Genomic DNA, 22305 nt, shown 5'->3' on the forward strand with positions numbered 1-22305 from the left:
AGAGAGAGAGAGAGAGAGAGAGAGAGAGAGAGAGAGAGAGAGAGAAATGTGAGAATCAAAGACGCAAGAAGCTAACACCAATCCTTCCGGTATGAAAGGAAGGAGCTTTGAGCTACTTTGAAGATGTCACGAATACGTCGTTGCAAATAACCGTATCGCTCAAAGCCTCTCTCGGTATATTGTTAAATGCATTAGATTTGTCTGACATTTCTAGATACTGAAACAAATACATGTCATGTCTTCTCTCTCTCTCTCTCTCTCTCTCTCTCTCTTTCTCTCTCTCTCTCTCTCCTGCGTGTCTTGACTTATTGCTTCCATAATAAATTTTTCGTTCACTTTCTTTCTGTATACATATATACTTACGTATGTTTTTTTAGAACGTTTCTTACGTTCTTTGCGATAAATGAATTTAGTATCTTCTTTTAATTCATTGACAATTATCATTTTATCCCGTTTCAGATATATGGCTATCATGCACCCTTTGAAACGGCATATGTCCCGAAGGAGAACCATATTGACCTTGATTTTAATATGGTCAGTATCGTCCATCTTGGCGAGTCCCAATCTGTTATATTCCACGACCAAACAGAAAAGGTAAAAATGATTGGAAATCGATATCAACCAACCGAGAAAATAAACCTTCGGTATTATTCATTACAGATACTTAAACGGTAAAACAAGGATCTCTTGTTATCTAGCCTGGCCCGATGGAGGATATTTGAGTAGTAGAACGGGATATTTGTAAGTAAATGTTCTCGCTAAAGGAATTATTCTAATAAACGATAAAAACATCGATTTTTATAGAGCCGCCTGAAGATACTTCGTAATTAGCGATATAAATGGCCGTAGAAAAAAAATGAAAAAAAAAAAAAAAATATATTAAACATACGCTTGTATAATTAAGTAGATATATTAATTCCCTCTGAGTAATTTCGTTTTAAAAACGTTTTAATCTAATTAAAATCGATTAACGTTTATTCTTTTGTAATCGTTAATAACTGAATTTTCTGTTGTGATATACGTGACGTACGTATATCTACGAATTGTACAAGTCAATGGAACGAATGGAGTAGGAAACGAATGAGAGTTAAAAATTGACGTTTTTATCTGTGTCGTGCGAAAGGTAACGAAACAAAAAAAGCCTCGTTTCTTTCCTCGTTCGTTCTTTTCTTTTTCTTTGTTCCAGCTACAATATACTTTTTCTCAGTATGACATATCTAATTCCCATCGTGGTAATGGCCATTTGTTACACTCTGATGGGTCGGAAACTCTGGGGTTCCAAGTTCATTGGCGAGCTCACGCACAACCAGAAAGAGTCTATGAAATCCAAACGGAAGGTATAAAGTCCTCCGATCTTCTTAAAAAGGTCGAAAGAAAATGGTTTCCATCTCGCGATAATCACGCAAATACCAACGAAATCTTCTCTGGCACGTTCCACGGCTTAAAAGAGAATCACGTTGGACTCGTTATCGTTAACGTAACGAACAATCCACAGAATCATATCTCGGAATATTCTTCTCGTGGAATTCATTTGTGGTTGAACGTAGTAATAGCATCGGTTAAGTCGAAACCAAAATGCTATCGATCTTGGAAATACTTACGTACAATACATATAACACGTCTATGGTGAGAAATCCTAAATCCTTGTAGGATTAGGCCGACCATTCGAAGTCGAGATCGTAGCGATGCCCATTTAATGGCCGATCCGAGTCAAATCCTCTTAACATCTTTTTTTTTTTTTTTCTTTGTTTCCACCTTTGTTAGAAAAAATACTCCTCGAAATAACAGGTCCGTCAATTCGTCACAATTATCTTTCTCTCTTCCTCTTTCTCTCCTTTTCTCTCTTTTTCTCTAATTCGTTTTCTTTTTTTCTTTCTTTCTTTCTTTCTTTTTTTTTACAGGTAGTCAAGATGTTCATCAGTATCGTCACGATATTTGCCATCTGTTGGTTTCCCTATCAAGGATTTTTTATATTCGTTTATCATTATAAAGAGTTTATACAGAGCAGCTACGTTCAACACGTTTATCTTAGTTTCTACTGGCTGGCGATGTCTAATTCTATGGTGAATCCTATCATATATTATTGGATGAACAATAGGTGAATATATATACATACATACATACATACATACACAGATATATACATACATATATATGTATATGTATGTATATATACATGTGTGGATTTCTTTTGAATTGTGATAATTTAATGAAAAAAAAAAAAAAAAATAAAAATATCTCTTCGCGATGTTACGTGAGACGCGGAAAAAAAATATAATTAACTTGTTACAGATTCCGAGTATATTTTCAATTGATAATCTGCAAGTGTTGTTGCGCGTTGGATCGAACGAACGTGAATAGCCCGCAAATGCGCGAATTTATAGAACTTCATCGTTCCGATCAAGAACGTTGTCGTTGTGGTAAGTGCTCATTGATTTGTCTTGAATCGAAATTAAACTTTCGTTTGGGAAATGAAACAAGGAGGAAGAAGAATAAAAATGAAGAAAACAACAAAGATAAGAACGGTGTCACAATGATATTATATAAGAAATAATTGAAAATTTCGATTACAAAATCTAATTAAAATTTTCAACGTGATCGAGAATATCGACGTTTACTTTTGATAAATTCATTTGCAATCGAGACAATCCGAGATTCTAACATCAAAACTTTTCGAAGAATTTATCGATACTATACAAATGCGCATAAATATATCCTCTCGTTTTAATTACTTTATCTCTTACTCGATTGTTATTTCTCGACTGATAAATTCAATAGGCCAATCAACGTCTAGATATTTTCTTTTTCAACGATATGCAAAAGCAAGCGTTAAAAGTTTATCCTCCTTGGAGTTTATCTTTCAAGATCAAACTTCCAACTTTATTCCAGTTAAAGTTATTTACCATTCGTAATACTTAAGAAAAAAACTCTATGTTTCTATAGAAAATAAAGTTATACATATCTAGTAAATCTCAATAACCATTACGATTTCTTATCATGGATGTTTCATTTAAACTTTGTTGTGAAATTTGCATTAAACATGGCTGACCGAAGAAAAATATATTTCAAAAGTTTTCCAACTTGTACGATTTACAGTATGTTTTCAAGATCGAGATAAGAATAAAAAAGAGAGAAAGAAAGAGAGAGAGAGAGAGAGAGAGATTAGGTGTTCGTTTGATTCGTTATTTTTACAGGACATTTACAAACCACATCGATCCGATGGCGTAATAACGGAGGGATGAGCCGCGTTCAAACCTTCAGGACGAATTCTCGATCGACTTATGAAAATCGTTCTATCAAAGAGGACATGGTCGTCATTTGATAGATCAATGAAGAAAAAATAAATAAATAAATAAATAAATAAATAAATAAATAAATAAAAGCAGGAAAAATAGCATATGGATTTAGCAACGATGATCTCGAAAACGATTGATCGAGATCGATCGTGTTTCGATGTCTAGAACGTCGTTCTAGAAACATTATCAATCTTTATTCTTTGATATTCGATAACTCGGCGACCCAACATTTCTTCTTTACATATATAAATATGAACATACTATATGTGTATATATATATATTATACATGTATGTATGTATGTATGTATGTATGTATGTATGTATGCATGTATACGAATTGTAAAAGAGTTTGGAACGAGGACAAAGTAGTAAATACACGCTACGCCATTATTTTCTTACGTGGGAGGAAAGAATTGTAAAAAAACAAAAAGTGTTGGATTTAAAGGCGTCGCGAGGACCAATTCTCGTACGTCAGAAAGATTTTCGACTGGAACGTATCGCGTGTTACGTAGCGTATATTTATTTAGGCAAAGACTTTCCAGATAAATAGTTTCTCATTCACACGCGAATGAGAAAGATCTCTCTCTCTCTCTCTCTCTCTCTCTCTCTCTCTCTCTCTCTCTCTCTCTCTCTCTCTCTCTTTATCTCTCTATCTCTCTCATTTACTCCCCTCTCTTTCTTTTTTCTTTGTTTTTTTATTGATAAATTATATTAAAATAAAAAAATATATATAAACCAAAAAAATATATATATAAAAATATATATAATATATATTTTAATATATATATATATATATATATATCCACATGATCTTTCTACCTCAAATAAAGAATAATATATAGAAAGAAAATAAAAAATAATCGTTCAGAGAAATTTGTATCAACGTGTTTTCTGTGAATAAATTTAGTGTAAACGTTTGTCCATTTTAATCTTCGAATCCCCACTCTATCACGCTGTTTTCAACCATCGAGCAATATTAAAAAAAAAAGAACAAAAACAAAACAAAAACAAAAAATGAATTTTAAAAACTTCAATTCATCGAGATAAATACAAACAATCCGATGATTAAATTTAGGAACAGAATAAAGAAATGACATTTCTTTTCATAGGACAAAAGAGAAAACAAAAATTTTTTTATGGATTCGAAAGTAATAGAAAAATCATGTTTGTATTTGGGAATGCTTTTACAGTAAAGGATAATCTTTTCCGATTTTATACGGACCGAAGATGTCAACGGGAAGGATAATTTCGAGATTAAGTCAGCTGGAAAGGAAATTAACGTCAGCTGATAGGTATGTCGCTACTTTTATTTTTCGACTGATACAGAAATGTCTTCTCTCTCTCTCTCTCTCTCTCTCTCTCTCTCTCTATCTCTATCTCTATCTCTATCTCTATCTCTATTTATCTCTACCTTATACGAAAACACTTTTGATTTTTTAAAGGATCGTTCAGCCTTGGTAAGACTGGGCAAGAGAGTTTTTTGAGAAAAAAAAAGAAAGAATTAAAAAATACGAAAAGAAAAGAAAAGAGCTAGGAGGTATATGAATTAAAGAACAAGTTTATGTGACCGTATGTATACTCGTCTATCTTATTAGATGTTTTCTATTCTCTCTGGATATGCGTTACTAGTCACATAAAGTATGATAATCCTACAATTAGAATGTATTATTATCTCGTGACGATATCTATTTGGTTTCATATCATGCAATGGGAGATTAAACACATATTACTATACCTATTTATGTCAGAAATTTTCTCCTCGTAATTCATCTAACTGAACGATCGAGTGTCAGAGATATTATTTTATTTAATACACTCTCGGTACTATTTGTCGGTCCTTTGATATGACAAATTGGAAATTGTGTTGAAATGGAGGGAGAAAGGAGAAGAAAAGAAAAGAAAACCAAGAAAAAAAGATATCGTTTTTTCATCGGACATAAAAAAGTTAGTAGGAGTAGGGAAAAGAAAGAAAGAAAAAAAAAAGAAAAAAAAGAAAAAGGAAAAAAAAAACTACGAGCTTCGTGTCCATCGTAAAATTTCTTCTTTTGTTTGCTTTTATCACAAACCCACGAATTTTGTTCTCTATGTCTCTCTCTCTTTCTTTTATTTACAATAAATAAAGCGTAAGCTACAATACACAGTTATTGTATTCTGAAATAACTTTATCGATCGGAGCTTTCAAACCAGAGCTCGACGAACAGTTTGTATATCATCCAAGAATCCACATTGACAATTTGTAATTTCGTTTCTATAGATCATGTTACCATTGGGCTAATGTTATTCTATTCACGTTCATAGATATTGACGTTGATATATAACTACGTAGATATATTCACAACAAAGATGACGGTATTCGTGTATTCGAATTCGTATGAACATCTGCTTGGTTAATTAAATCGACATTTAATAATTAATAGCTATTTATATTATAATAGCTATTAATAGCTGTTTATATACGTATTATATATTTATTTTATTACGCTTATATATACTTACTAAGGCGATTCATTAGCTTTCTCTCGAAGTATGTGTACGTGTGACTTCAAGGACAGATATGAACAAAAAATGAACTATAAATAAAAAATTATAAGTTGCAAGTTGTAAGCTTACGTAGGTTATAAGAATAAATAAAGTTATTATAAGTTTTTGTTGATGTCTGTACGATGGATATATTTTATATAATGAAGAAGGAAGCTATAAAATAACTATAAATGAGTTCTTATCGCGACTGAAACCGACTCTATTTCGTGATTTAATGTGATATTATTTAAATATTCCTCGATTATATGCAATACGTACGAAATAATCGAAAGTATAAATTATTAAAGTTTACCCGTATGGAAAGTCACCAAAGTTCGATATTCACTCGTCGAAATCTAAAAGCAAACTGATCCGATAACAGTCAAAGTCACCGAAAAGTTCGTTCTTGTTGACGTAAACAGGCAACCACCACGAATAGAAATTTTAACTCCGCTTTAATATTAATTTAATTATATCTTATATTTAGCATGTGTTTCCAACTACGAAATGTTCGAATAAATGTGCTATCGTTTAAATATTAACTTGTTATACACCGCGCACGTTTCAAATTGTTTAAATAATTCTAAAATACTCCAAAGTATAATTTATTTAAGCTTACCCATTTGGAAAGAGAGCTCTGCGATGTTTACTCGTCGGAATGTGAAAGAAAACTGATTCGATAACATTCAAAGTCATTGAAAGTTCATTTTTGTTAATGTAAACAGACAACCACCAAGAGTACAAATTTTAATTCCATTTAAATATTAATTTAATTATATCTTATATTTAACATGTGTTTTCAAATATGAAATGCATGAATAAATATGCCATTCTTTAAATATTAGCTTGTTGTACATCGTGCACGTTTCAAATTGTTTAAATAATTCTAAAATACTCGAAAATGTAGTTTATTTAAGCTTACCCATTTGGAAAGAGAGCACTGCGGTGTTTACTCGTCGAAATGCGAAAGAAAACTGATCCAATAACAATCAAAGTCATTGAAAAGTTCGTTTCTGTTGATATTATATGTAGCTAACGATCGCGAGATCAAAATATATAAGTATTAAAATTTTTAATTAATATTGTTTTATATTTATCGCGTTTTACGAACAATGTTACATCTGAACGAAAGTAATATTATTTAAATATTAATTTATTATACTCCGTTTTCATTAAGGATTGTTTAAATAATTATAAACTTATCAATACTATGTAATATTTAAAAGAATGTACATTGTTATTTAAATATTAGTTTATTAATACTCCATGTACATTATACATCGTTTGAATAATTATTATCTAAGCTTAAATTAAAGAAACAAATTAATATTAAAGAAATAAATCGATATTAATAAATTAATACACTTGATAAATGTATAAAATATAATATATAATATTACTATAATATTAATAAATTAATTTCTAAAACTCATTAGCACGAACGTCTGAGAAGGTATTAATTATTTTTACCATAGATCTATTACTCGAAAGCTCATTAAATACGTTACCGTGGCTTCTCCATACGAGGATGGCGAAATACGTTTCCTTGCGCTTGGAATAGATCAGAAAATCTGAGCATAGGTTTACACATGCCAAACAAGGAAGCAATCATCTACTTCACGAAAACAAACCACTCTAACGTTTATATGAAAATCAGTAATCGAGCGTAGGAACTTCTTATTTTTTGTAGCAAAATATACGAAACTATTTTTTTCCAGGAATAATGTCGAAAACAGCATTTACGCCAACGGCGAATCCAATCGTAACTCTTCAAAAGATTTTGACGAACGTAATCTCATTTTAATGATAAAGGTTGAAACTGATTTTTCGAATTTTTTTTTCAAAAGCTTCATTTTCCTGCACGAGCATAAAACGAAGAGCATCGTTTTTTAACACGATTCTTTTCAAAGAAAATAAAGCTTTTTCAAAACTTGGAAAAAAAGAAAGCCATGTCCTCGATTGAACCTTTATTTTTCAAAACGAGACGTTCATCGTCGAAATCGTAATTCGCTGTTGAACGTGAAAAATGTTATAAAACCAGAAACGATGAACGCTTGCAAAAAAAAAAAAAATGATCTTAATCGAATAAATTTATTTCGTTAAAATTAATAAAGCTTCGTAACTTTTCGAAAAATAAGAAAAGCGATTTGGTCGAAAACGTGATTGGATTAGTCGTCGATTAATACCGCTACACTAATTCCAAGAAAATCCTATTATAGTTAGACGTATTAAAGGTCAACCGTAGTATCCCTGTTTACTCGAACGTCTTTCGTTTAAGGATTCACCCTCTCCTTTTACGCCGAAACTCCCTCTTACATTTACTAGTATTTGTCTCGTCGTTAAACGAGCTAAATTACTCTCGGAAAAGGTAAAATCCGTGTTTTGCCTGTTAAACGACTCGTGAGAGAGTTTCTCCAAATTGTACAATTCCAAAATACGTATATATGTATATGTGTCTGTATGTGTGTGTGTGTAGGTGTACATATATACTTGCTTTCCTATCTTCCTACCTAGCTATATATTTACTTATCTACCTATGTAATGTAACTGCAGCTACATTTCACGATAAGCTCTATGATCTTAGAAATATAAATTTTCCATTCTCAATAAAAGGGTTATAGCCTGCTACGTTTTTCTTGTTTTGTTTATTTTTCTCTCTGGACACCTCATCATCCTCTTTTTTTCACGATCGAACGAGCTACGATCAATGAAATAAACACTATCCTACGAATATTTAACAAATTTTTTCTATCTTCGAAATGCTTCTATTTCTATCTCCATTTTTTTCTTATTTTTCTTTTTCCTTCTTTTTTTTACTATATCTCTCGTTTAAAAATGGAAAAGGAAAAGGGACACGTTCATGTAACCCGGAAGTTTGTTCGAACGCTGAAATTTTTAAATCGAAAATAAACTACGCATAAACAAGAAACGAGTAATAATTTACGATAGTTTCCCTTTCGATATATCGATTGGAAATTTTCACAGATACGTAAGAGAGAGAGAGAGAGAGAGAGAGAGAGAGAGAGAGAGAGAGAGAGAGAGAGAAAAGAAGAGAGAGAGAGAGAAAAGAAGAGAGAGACAGAAAGAGATAAAGAAATGAAAAGTGTGGCAATAAATTGTCAGAAAATAACATCGAATTTTTCCGACACACGCATAGATATATCTTTCTGTTTCATCGAGAAAAAAAATGTACGCATAAATTCATTTCTTTATTCTCTGACGTTTAGTAACCTTTTTCAATTTACGTCTCATTGACGATTCGAACCCACGAAGAAAATTTGTCGAAGAATTTCTGAACAAAAGAAAGGAATGCGAGCGACAAAGAAAGAAAGAGAGAGGCAGTCCATTTTTTTTATCCGAATATCAAAAAACGTTCTGACTTTATCTAATTTCATATTTTTTTTTGAATTAGAATACTTAGGGAAAGCAGATCGACGATATTAAGTTTCTTATAAACATGTAATTCGTATGTGGATAAAAGAGAAAAATTTGCAATTCATGTTAACATATTCATCGAATATTATTCTTCGTTCCTTCCGTATACCTATGTATGTTATTTTGTCTATTATGTTCCTTTGTTCTCTCTCTCTCTCTCTCTCTCTCTCTCTCTCTCTCTCTCTCTCTCTCTCTTTTTTGTCTTTCTTATTTTCCTTATGAACGAAGCTTGTCATCCAAATGGATCTGTTACTCCAGGAAGGAGGATTTCATTTCGTATTTTATCTCATGTTTATTAGTAAATCTAGAAGAAGAACGTAAATTATTTCGTAAGGTCATACATTTGCGATCGTATGAATCGTTAAAGTGAGTTAGGTTTGTTAATTCACGAAAAAGTTTTTCGAGAAATTGCCTCCTGGAAGAAAAGACTTTTATTAAAGTTGAAGTTCAAGGAAGAGCTAATACTTAATCTGATTATTAATTAAGGAAGTTTCTCAAATGAATAATCGAGGATAAATCGATTTGTTATCCATTTTTAAAGATCGTACCAAAGGGAATAAACTGAGAACGATCTTAATATTATATTTGATGATTTGTGTAGAATTATTTTCGAATGGTAAAAAATATAAATAGAAGCTTGTTAACGATTAATATTAAAAGAGTGAAAAAGAGAAATGAAAAAAGAAGTTTCATAGAAAGTTAATCTTTTTATATTTCTATAATGACGTGAATCGGAGGATTAAAAGAAAAAAAAAAAAAAAATAGAGGGAGAAAGTAAAAAGACACGCTTCGTTTTCCGAGACGATAAAAAGGATTTTTACCTTTTTTATATTATTTCGATTTAATGTCATTTTCTCTCGATTTTTTTTCCACCCCTTACGTAAGAGAAATAACTCGATTGTATCGTACGTAACTACGAGGATTCTCGTATTTTCCTCTTCACTATTCTCATTCATTCCAAACGGAATCAAAAACGGTATAATTCTCTTTCGTAGAATTAGAAAAAACAAAGGGAAAAAAGAAAAAAAAAAAGGAAAAGAAAATTAAAGGACTACAAGTTTTTACCTTGTAACAGAAAAATGACTGTTTATTTTTGTACAGTAGAAATCTCTTTAATGGAGTAGAACAATACTAATAAATTTAAATTCGTACGGTTGACTTTATGAATCAGCGTGTGGTAACTTGAATATCAACGTCATTTGTTTACCTCCGTTGGGGATAATTCCCATGTGAAAATAAATACGAGTGTTTATATAGAGAGTACAGTGTAACTTGTATCACTCACTCTCTGTCTCTCTTTCTCTTTCCCTCTCTCTCTCTTTCTCTCTCTCTGTCTGTCTGTCTCTCTCTCTCTCTCTCTCTCTCTCTCTCTCTCTCTCTCCATGGTTCTCCCCTATATTTATGTTCCGAGAATAATGAAATGTCGAAGGTAATTAGTTACTAAGGTTTCAATCACCATTCATTCAATTAACTTATCGAATGATCACATTCTAAAGTCTTTAATTCATCTCTCTCTCTCTCTCTCTCTCTCTCTCTCTCTCTCTCTCTCTCTCTCTCTCTTTCACTTCATAAAATATGAATTATTTAATTAATAATTTAAACGTTGTAATAGTGTACGCGAATAACATGGAATTGACATTTTATGTCGATACACAACGTAATAAAGCGATAGGTGAATTATATAAATGATCTATTCAGCTTCGTTTAAATGAAATAAATCTTACGTAAAGATATTATATATATATATATACATACATACATACATATACATATATATACGCGCACGCACACGTACACGCATACACATATATAATATATGCACACACACACAAAATATATATATGTATATATAAATACCTGTATATATAAGCCTGAACCTTAATAAATGACTTAACACATTATCGATAGTATTACGAAACGTTTTATAACTCCGAGTTACACATACAAACTAAATAAAATTGATTTGCGTCTCAGATATTCTCAATATTCGAGAAATGAAAGACACCGATTTTGTGTTTATCCTTGACAATGTGTTTTTCTAATCGTCTAAGCTATAGATATCACTACTACTACTGTTACCAACCAATCAACGTTATCTTACGTTGGTATACGCTACACAAGCATTTGTTTCGTTGGTCGTACAAGGAACTACATTATCGATTCGACCGATTTGTAATCTTGATGGTCTTTTCTTACAAAATACGTTATATTTTCATATTTATTATTTTTCATATATTCGAGACATCTTTTTTCTCTGTCTCTGTCTCTTTCTCTCTCTCATTCTTTTTCTCCTTTTCTTTCTCTCTCTCTCTCTCTCTCTGTCTGTCTGTCTGTCTCTCTCTCTCTCTCTCTCTCTCTCTCTGTCTTTCTTCCTCTCTTGAACATAACACACTAGATGATACGTAAATACATAATTCATACACAAAAATATTCACATTTACATATCTTCTCTTACCAGTCCGTCTTTACCTCGATCTTCTTCTTTGTAAATAGATCGATTTTATATCTCCTTTATACATCCTTTTAAATCGTATATCGTCCATAGATATCTTTTTCAAACGTTATCGTTCATCTTCATTTTAATGAATTTCCAAATAGATAATATATCAAATGATTGAATTATTTCTTCGTAGACTCGTGAATAATAGATACGTGAATTATATATCATATCGGCTGTAGAGATCATTGTTTTTGAACAATAGTAAGTGAACAAAAATTTTGGTTGATGAATCTTTTTCCTCTCTCTCTCTCTCTTTTTTTTTTTTTTTTAATTATTTTCAAGCTCTATCTAAAATTTATTTCTATGAAGTTGAGCAATGCGTATATATGTATATTTATATGTATGTATGTATGTATGTACGTATGTGCGTATGGTCACCTCAGTGACACGATGGTTATTAAATTTTATTCGTACAGTTGAAGTTTGTAATTGTTCACGCGAGTAAAATTGAACTCACTAATTTCCCTTGCGATTTCATTGACTTGGATACTATGTGATAAGTTAGTAGTTATATGTTTGTATATGTTTGTTATGAATGTAATTCTCTTTTGTCAGATATGACGTTCTGGCATTACATATGCAACTTGTATAATTTGAGTTCTGCGTTATCCTTTTTATGACTAATAATAAATTAATTAAAAAAATTTGTTGGATCATAAGATAACAAAATAGTTGAGATGTCGGTAACTTGCCGACATTCGTTACATCGAATATATGGAGAACTTTATAATGTTGATAACACTGTTTTACTTTATATATATATATATATATATATATATATATATATATATATATATATATAAATGTGTGTGTATGTAATAAATATTAATTAATATGAAATAAAATATAAAAAAATTTTTGTTATATTATGATCTTTCGATTGAATGGAATTTTTATTTAAAACTTATTTTCTCGATCGATAACATTGCCAAAAAAAGTATCAATTATCATGATTCTATATTTATTTATTACGTCGATGGGTACAAATAGTACGTTTTTTTTTCTTTTTTTTTTGTATTTTTTTCCCCATAAAAACATTACAGAAATCTTTTTCTCAGCCATTACGAGAAAAGTAAATGGCTATATTTACAATCGATGAATTACAATGAACAATACACTTACTATATATTATTTATGTATATTACATATTTATAAGTTCATATTAGCTGTAGAATTAAATGCTCGAGTTGTAAAAAAATAAAGAACACAATGGCAGTGTTAATTAGGAAAAGCTATTGTACATAAATATATATATGTACGAATTACTTAGTCCTTACTTTCCTTGTTGAATTGAAGAAGACAAAATGGCTGTGCTTAAACTTATCGAGAAGCATTGAATACCTTTGAATATTTTTATCTTATCATAAAAATAACCAGGATCGGTTCGTTAAAGATTTATTAATTGAAGTGATAAGCTTTTCTTAGTCTATTAATATTTCTATTATGACTTAACTGAAAAACTTATTTTTAATAGTTCAATAATATTTCGAAAATAGTCGGATATTAATTTTTTCAAGAAAAGAAAATTTCTCTTGTTATATACAAGTATTATTATAAAACATGATAATGTGTACAGAACGCAATTCCTATTTTCTACCTTCATTTATGTAAACGATTTTATGATAGGATTAATGTTAATGTATTGTGTGTGTATATGTGGGTGTGTGTGTTTAAATGTATATATGTATGTACACGAGTGTGTGTTAGTTTATAAACGGTGTACAAAAAACAATACACTCGAGCTTATAATTAGATTTTCCTGTTAAAACGTCTCATGTTTCTATTCTAACGAGAAAATTTTCTCAATTTCTTTTTTTCTTTTCTTTTTTTCTTTTTTTTTTTCTTGCTCCTTTTACAACCATTTAATTCTATCGATCTCTAAATCCTACACTTACAGATCGTTTGAAAACACAGAAAGCTTTCGTGATTATTATTTCTACGCAGATTTGTACATGTCTATTAAATATTTTATTAATTGAATGAAAAAATAAATTGAAAAGAATAAAGAACAAATTGTTTTCTATGTTTTTTGATTGGGACGATAGAAGCAAAGATCTATAATATCGTATTGAAAGTATCTAAAAAGTTTATGTAAGAAATTTTTTTTCCATTTAAATTATAGTGATCGCTTAAGAATTAATTCTGTCGCTTTTACATACGCATTGTTAAAAAGGTGTAATACATTTTTAAACTTCGAGGTGCAATTATATATATATGTATTTTTTTTTTTTTTTTCTTAAAAAGAACTAATCACTAATTTGCATATATGAGTTATAGATCTTTTGAAAATGTTTTCTCATTAAATCATTTTGTAAGAATAATTTGACAGAAAGATTATTAAATAAAAAAAAGAAAAACATTTACAACGTACTCTATGTATCTTTTTACATAAAAATCGTCTATCTCTATTTATACAAATATATATATATTTTATTTATTTATTTATTTATTTATTTATTTATATAGTGCAGTAGAGCGCGTACGATTAAATGATTGAAAAAGTTAACGTGATGTGTATTATCATTAACGCTAACAATCAAATATATCGTATGAAACTATTTTTTTTGACCGACCAACACGTTTGGCACAACAATCAATTTATTTACTTATTTATTTATTTATTTATTTATTCATTCCTTTCCCTTTCTTTCTAAGCATCGTATTTAAAACGATCATATTAATTTATTTTAGACGATACATTTTACAATCCATTTAAGGTTCGCAATAATGAATCGGCCAAGGTTTGAAAATTTCTTATTATACATTTCCCGTCTCGTGTTATCTTATCTTTATTTGGTCAAGCGATTGTTTAAAATTACTTCCTCTTCTTCCTCTTCTTCTTTTTTCTTCTTCTTCTTTTTTCTTCTTCTTCTTTTTCCTCTTCTTCTCTTTTTTCCCTTGTCTCCATCTTTACAAGTAAATTTACAATATATACAGAGAGATTTCGCGCGCTAAGAATTCGATTAGTTGCGATCGATCGAAAATGAAAAAGATTTTACATATTGGTATATTCGTTTATACAGTTTGTGACATTTTATAAAATATGTTTTTTTTTCTCTTTTCTTAATATAGCAAATAATAAGTAGGTAATAATAATTAGTAAAATGAAAGAAGATTTGCATGTAAATTAATTTAGTTGGGATTAATTTTATAAATGAAATTTAATGGGAGAAAGGATAAAATTAAATTGAGGTCGATAGAAAGAAATTATCTTACTAGTGGATTAGTAAAAGTGTGGTGAGAATCAAAAAAAAAAAAAAAAAAAAAAAAAAAGATAATAAAATAAAATAAAATAAAGAAAAAGGAAAGCAAAAGAAAATAAATCAAAAACAATGACGTGTAATTGTTGTATTTATTGCAAAATGAAATCAAATAAGTCCAATAAAAAAATGTGATACTTCGATACACAAGAAGTTAGTTCATCGCAGTTTATCATGGTGTGCCTGCACGAACCTATGATATTTTCCTTATCTTTGTTTCTTTATTTTTTTTTTTTTTTTATAATAATATCCAACCTTAAGTATTTTTAAAAATAACATTTATTATATAGTAGAGGCAGTTTAGGATCGAAATTAGAGATGTGAACAATGTTTTCCCACGTCTTACGTGACTTCATCGATATTTTCGATTAATTGTATTCCATATAATTAATTAACTAATTAATTAATTAATTAATTACAATTAATTTTACTGGAAGACACGAATAAAAGTTAAATATTAAAAAAAGCTAAGTAAGTAGTATATGATCTTCGATTAAAAATGTTTATTATCTTGAAAAGTTTCATCCGACATTATTTTCCAACGCATAAATATAAAACGCGTAAAACGTAGTAAACATTATTTGCTTGAGCAATATCTCGTTCGAATACTTACTTATTTATACTTATAATGTCATTAACAAGTCATTCAGATCGTGTGTATGTTTTAACGATAATAAAAATAAGACACAGCGCGATGATCATTATTATATGTTATTTCTTTTTCATTTTTTTCTTGTCCTCTTTTTCATAAATTATATGTGTCTTTTTTTTATCTCTCTTTTATTTATAAATTATAGCGAATTATAATCCTTCGTATTTATATATATATATATATAATATAATCTAGCGTAAAATATAGCATTCTCTGTAAAGTAAATTCATGTATATTATCATCGTCTCCTTGTCACATGATCCGTATATTCTTCTAATAGGAAAAAAATGTTCTTTTCATAGAGAATATCGAATCAGGTGGGGAGGGGGATAACTCAAGTTAATAAAACGAATCTCGGTAGTCAGGTTTAACAAGTTCTCAAATTAAAATAAAATAAAAGAATTAAAATGAAAAAAAAAAGAAAATAAAGAAAATAAAAGAAATTCAAAATAAATTAAAATAAATTAAAATAAAAAGGAATAATTTAAAGAAGAAGAAAGAAAAAGAAACTGAATAAGGTTCGGTATAGTATTTTTAACGTTTAATAAAAATAAAAACGTTTTCGACGTTATCTTGTTAAACCCGCTTCCAATGTAATCACGTTTAATAATATTTCGTGAAATTGTACACTCGCTAATTAACTTAAGCCTTATAAATCATAATTAATAATTAAACGATATCACTTTGATGATTAGTTGACAAAATTATATATGTAAATCCTATCGCGCGATAAACAATAATTCGTAAAACAAAACAAATGTATATCTTAATTCGAACAATGATACCTTTGCGTCAAATAGTCTATTCATCGATTACAATTATTCGACTTACAATTTTACATCTATAACGTTCGAGCGATCTGATCTAATCTGTAAGAATGCGATTAGCTTTAGACGTTTCATAAAAACACATCAACTTTTTTTTTTATCTTTTTTTTTGTCTTACACGAATTAACATTTATAACATGGATGCACCGTTTATCATACTTACGCTCCAACTTCTAGAAATAATTCGAGGAGTTCTTTAAAATTTTACATTAATAAATCTGTGAAGATTATCGAAAATATTTGATTGAATTGTAAGAAAAAAAAAAGGAAAAAAAAAAGAAAAAAAAAAGAACGATTCTTTCTCACGGACCAGCCGTAATCAAATAATTTTAATTTTTATTTCTTTCTCTTTTTGTTCGTCGATACTTTCTCATGAGTATTTATTCAGAGAACAAACAAAACAAAAAAATTATCTAGATCAGAGTCGCAAGTTCGAGCGAAGGTAAGATCACGCGTGACATCGACGCTGTCCATCGTGAATATAATAAAAACTAAATAAATTTTTTTCCAAATCAATTGATAATTTACGTATTAAATTCGATCGTGCTTACAATTTATCGTTTACAGCGATACTATTGAAACGAACGGCAAACAAAGTAAAATATAAAATAAAGACGCATATCCGATATTTTCAACTTAATCTAAATACTAGAAAATAAAGTAAAATTGATATCTTAATTCCATTAAATGAGAAGAAGAAGAAAAAAAAAAAGAAAGAAAGAAAGAAAAAACTAGAGAGACTTAAAAAAAAAAAAAAAAAGTTGGAACAATGTGGATATAACAGCCTAGATAATGACATATCTAAATCCACATTCGAACTTCGACTTAATTAAACAGTAGTAACGATATGATTAAAACTAAAAAGAAAAAGAAAAAAAAAAGACAAAAAAAAAAGAAGATAGAGAAAAAGAGACTACAATTAACACCTTGTATCTTTTGATCTATATCAAACCATTATCCCAGAAAAAAAAAGAAAAGAACGACGAACCACAAAAGATTGAAAACTGATTTTTCAATTCGAACGTTTTTTCTCTTTCCTTCTTTTCTCGAATTTCTCGTGTCGATTGGAAATAAAAGCTTTCGATAATCTTATGCGAAAGCGATAATAGTATAGCGATTTGTCGCATAACATGTCGTATATCATAGGTGTGTAAAATAGACGTGGCTCATTCGACGGACGGTGAAAAAAATAGGAGAAAAAAAAAAAAGAAAAAAAAGAAAAAAAAAAACATAAAAGAGCTTTAACCCCTATTCACGTAATCCGATCACGATCGCTCGACGAAATGCATATCGTTTTCAAGCTGCGGATCCCTTCAGAGTAACACCCACCTCTGGCACCACCTCCTCCACCTCCTTTTCCTGTCCCTCTCTCACCCTCTGACAGAGAGACCGTAACACGAACGATTCTTTCGCTCGGTAAACTCGCTCGGCTAATACGTGAAAGTAGTAGAAGAGAGTCAAAGTTCTCGATGGAGGGAACGTGCCGGTGTTCGTGTAACAAAGGATCAATATGCTCGAAGTAGCTCGAGCAACCGTTTTAACGACCAATTGGAGGAAGGGAAAGTTATTGTGTACTTGTGTGTTATATGGCATTTCTTTTCTTTCTTTCTTTTTTTCTTTTTTCCTTTCTATCTCTTTCTTGCTCATATTCTCTCTCTCTCTCTCTCTCTCTCTCGCATTCTCTCTCGTTATATCTCTTTTTCTCTTTATGTCTCTCTTTGTCTCTTTGTCTCTCTCTATCTCTCTATCTCTCTTACGTCCTGTATTATTTGTCAGTAGAGAAAGAGAAAAAGCTTTTACCGTGCGGTGAAGTTGGACACGTTCACCGCGCCCCCACGACGTCACGTCGATCGACTTTAAATGTCCTCGATGCATTTTGTTGTTGATCCTCGTTCAATTATCTTCTTCTCTACTTTCCCTTTTTTTTTTTTGTATTTTATTTTTTTTTTTTTTTTCTTATATTTTCTTCTTCGTCCGTTTTCTTTTTATTTCATTTGCCGCTTTCACTTCATCCGGTAAAACGTATCATCAACAAGCAAAAATCTCGTCGAAATTTGATTCAATTCGTTTCATCGAACGTGTTTTTAGATCACGAGGATTTCGATTTCTTTTCGATTTAAAAATGTCAAAAAGGATCTAAACATTTTCTTATCCGTAATGAATGATATTTTTTTATTTGGCATTCTTCTAGATTAAAATTCTGTGTCTTTTCGAAAGACACGTGTTTTGCATGTTTTATCGAATGGAATGAAATATTTCAGTGATCTCTATTGCTTCTCTCTCTCTCTCTCTCTCTCTCTCCCCCTCTGTTTAGTCGCTAAGCTCAAAAGGAAATTGTCTCAGCGTAAATCCATTAAAAGTTGTTGCTCGGACAAAGTTAGCAAAGTCGAAATGTCTTTGTCTTTGTCTTTGAAGAATCCTAGCCACGTTCGTTCATACGGCCGCAACAATCTCTGCTGAGCTTTCCAAGTTGTAAAAAGAAAAATCAAAGGAAAAAGAAGAAGAACAAGAGGAAGAAGGAGACGAAAAAGAGGGCGAGGAAAGAGAGAGAGAGAGAGAGAGAGAGACAGAGATAGAGAGAGAGAGAACAAAAGTAATCGTTCACGAAATTTCGGTGACATTTTTACGAGCTCGGATACGTTTTACGAGTATGAACTATAATCGAAGTAAAAATATGTTAGTTTGTTGGTTCGTATTTGATACTTCGATAAAAAAAAAAAGGAATAAAAACAGGACTTTTCTTAAAAAGGATTTGATTCATTCGTCTTCGAATAGAAATATTCTGGTCATATCGTGCTTCTTTCCTCTGATCACGAGAGACATCGCTGTATGTTTTGTTCTCTTTGTCAGAAGTAACCCTTTTCACTTTAAACGAATATCTCTGTAATGATAATAACGATGATGACGACGATGATAATGATAATGATAATGATTATGATAACGATTATTATTATTATTATTATTATTGTTATTTATCATTATTATTAGTAATTATTATTATTTATCATTATTATTATTATTATTAGTAATTATATTATTATTATTATAGTATTATTATTATATTATTATTATTATATTATTCTTACCATTATTGGTTATTATTATGGTTATTATGGTTGATATTATTATTATTATTATTATTATTATTATTATTATTACTACTACTACTACTACTATTATTATTATTATTATTATTATTCGCAATTTCGAATAAATCTGTTCGTTTTTCTTCAATGAGGAAAATCTGGGAATGTCACGAACGATAGCAAAAATACTATGCATAGTATATGTACATACTTACATACACAGATTTTTAACAGAGAAATGAAAAGGGTTTATTCCTGATTTGCGTGATCGATTATTTCATCTCTCATATTTTTATTTATAATATATCAGAGATAGTATCGATTTGCAGAAGTCAACGTAGAAAATAAATTCGATGGGAAATCGTAGAAGAAGAAAAATAAAGAAAAGAAAAGAAAAAGAAATGAATTGTCGCGATCGAAGTATTTACTTTTGAATATTTCTTTAATAAAATATAGATTCCTCCCCCCCCCCACCACCCCACTCTTCTATATCTCCCTTCCCCTACCTCCAATGCTCCACAATCAACACCACCACCAACACCACCACCAACATCACCGACCACCACCGACCACCACCCACGGCGAAAGGAGAATGAACGATCGATCTCTCTCGCATCAGTGAAAGGATCACAGGCTTGGACGGTAGCGAAAAATGAAAGAAGCACGATCCTTTCGACCATGTCAAATCCTTTCTAAATCCTTCGGCAAATGAAATAAGAATTATTCGATAGACTTTCCTCCTTTTCGACAAGCGATGTTTCTATTTCTTCTTAACTGCGTTCCATCTTCGAGGATCCTTCATCTTCATCTTCATCTTTATCTTCATCTTCATCTTCGTCTTCGTCATCATCATCATCATTTTTTTTCTTGTTCCTTCTTCTTCTTCTTCTTCTTCTTCTTGTTTTTCGTCTTCCTTTTTATTCTTCTTCTTCCATGATATCATCGAGTATTGATACGTTGGATATTCGAAATTCGATCGACGTGGGCGATCAGCATCTTTTCAATACAAGATGCTAGACTGCCGTGGGGGCTCTGGATTGTCAATGCCACTTTGCCTTTTGCGCAAATATATCCGCTCGTAGATTTTGAGCGAAGCAAATTCCCAAAATCTGTAAAAATAAATGAGAGAAAAAAGAGGAATGATATATAACGTTAATAAAACAATCTGTATAAAACGATCTATATCTTTCTCTTGATCGAAATTATGTATTAAGATTCTTTTTTTGAACATGCACGAGCTATATATAACATCGATCTCGCTAAAATTGCGTGCAAAATAAGAACATATACATTATATGTCTGACATGTACGCGATATAATCTACTTGCCATTATACAATTTCATGCTCGCGATACTTACAATCAGTGAAAAGGCATTACTTCACGAACGACTCTCATTATTACATCTAGCAGGAATAAAAGCTATTAATTGTAATGGGATAATTTAAACAAAGAAGTTTCAAGACACGTGTTACGATATCTATCTAAAACCTCACCTTCTAGTTTCGAGGATCGATCGATCGATCGATTGATTCACACAATCGGCATGCACATAGATTTCCAAAACCTTTTTCGGACGTTTCGTCAATAAAGAAGAAAAAGAAAAGAATGATTAAAAAAAAAAAAAAAAAAAAAGAAAAAAAAATAATAAGAAATATGTGTATGTACAAAAGAGGAAAGAAAAAAAAAAAAGAAAGAAAAAAAAGATGAAACGAAATTGATCGTTAAAGTGGTCGTAAGCGAAAATCTTATATAGAAATCCATTTTCTCTTTTCTTTTCCTAGTAAGAGTTAAAAAGAGCTCCTATTTTTATTATTAAAACTTATTACTCAAGGTGTAAATTCGTTTTCTGACAAAACGAGAAGTAAAATGTACGAGTTTCAAGACTCGATAATATATATCTATATAAATATATAAATATATTATAATATATATATATATATATAGATAGATAGGTAGATATGTATGTATATATGTACACGGTTTATATACATCAAATCCTTTTTAAACCTCGATAAACTCGTTCAGAAAGCATATACCTGTGCAAAAGCCGTAACGACCGCGCCGCTTGCGATTGGGAGAAGATTTCGTTCCATCCACTCCTCTCCTGCTTGAACGCATCCCTTCTCGTAAATCACTTTAGCGACTTCAAAGTTCTGAAAAAAACAAATCAAACCGGCCACCGATTTGCTCACCGTGCTTCTATCCAAAACTTGATCGCGCCTATATTACTCTTCTTAAAATAAATTATACGATATACTCTATATATTTTTTGTTCTTTTTCGTCTTCTCATTTTCTTTTCTTTTCTTTTTTTTTTTTTTTATAATTGATATCAAAATGATGGGAGGTTATTAAACAAAATTCTGTTCTATCGTATTCCCTTCGCTCGAAATTATCGTATTTCATTCGATTCGGAAGGAGATGAAAGGAAAAAATATTACTTATTTTTTAACGATTCATAATCCTATATACAAAGTCAATATGGTTTATACGATGATGAAAAATAAGAAGAAAAAGAAAGAGAGAAAGAGAGAAACAGAAAACTCATTCGGTCGTGAGAAAATTTATGGGAATACCTAGTAAAGACGCACGTATAGGAACGTAATGTTACTGCGAAGGCTAAGTAACAACGCCACTCTATTACTTTGTACTTCACATTTACCCCAAGAGTAAGAGTAACCACGCAAAGCTTTCAACCTCCCACCACTAGTCGCTTCCACTTTTCCTT

At 30.4% G+C, this 22305-nt stretch overlaps 2 protein-coding genes across 8 annotated transcripts in view; one reads left to right on the forward strand and one right to left on the reverse strand.

Annotated features, from left to right (window-relative positions):
- The window catches only part of LOC122631107 (tachykinin-like peptides receptor 86C), a 25485-nt gene extending 20712 nt beyond the window's left edge, over positions 1 to 4773 (forward strand). For 2 of the 5 annotated variants that reach the window (XM_043816387.1, XM_043816388.1), the window contains exons 4-8: positions 460 to 594; positions 661 to 741; positions 1187 to 1337; positions 1902 to 2098; positions 2293 to 3092. In XM_043816387.1, coding sequence (XP_043672322.1) covers positions 460 to 594; positions 661 to 741; positions 1187 to 1337; positions 1902 to 2098; positions 2293 to 2554 — 826 coding nt within the window. In that variant the 3' untranslated portion in view covers positions 2555 to 3092. Of the gene's footprint in view, positions 1 to 459; positions 595 to 660; positions 742 to 1186; positions 1338 to 1901; positions 2099 to 2292; positions 3095 to 3194; positions 3592 to 4487; positions 4590 to 4739 lie in introns of those variants that run through there. The other 3 variants (XM_043816386.1, XM_043816385.1, XM_043816384.1) reach the window with 3 other exon arrangements.
- A 15321-nt stretch (positions 4774 to 20094) lies between these two features.
- The window catches only part of LOC122631113 (tetraspanin-5), a 78847-nt gene continuing 76636 nt past the window's right edge, over positions 20095 to 22305 (reverse strand). Inside the window, exons 9-10 of one of the 3 annotated variants that reach the window (XM_043816395.1) lie at positions 21616 to 21732; positions 20095 to 20686 (exon numbers count right to left, since the gene is read on the reverse strand). In XM_043816395.1, coding sequence (XP_043672330.1) covers positions 20618 to 20686; positions 21616 to 21732 — 186 coding nt within the window. In that variant the 3' untranslated portion in view covers positions 20095 to 20617. The remainder of the gene's footprint in view (positions 20687 to 21615; positions 21733 to 22305) is intronic. The other 2 variants (XM_043816397.1, XM_043816398.1) reach the window with 2 other exon arrangements.

Source organism: Vespula pensylvanica, chromosome 8 (genome assembly GCF_014466175.1).
Source record: "Vespula pensylvanica isolate Volc-1 chromosome 8, ASM1446617v1, whole genome shotgun sequence".
NCBI lineage: Eukaryota > Metazoa > Arthropoda > Insecta > Hymenoptera > Vespidae > Vespula > Vespula pensylvanica.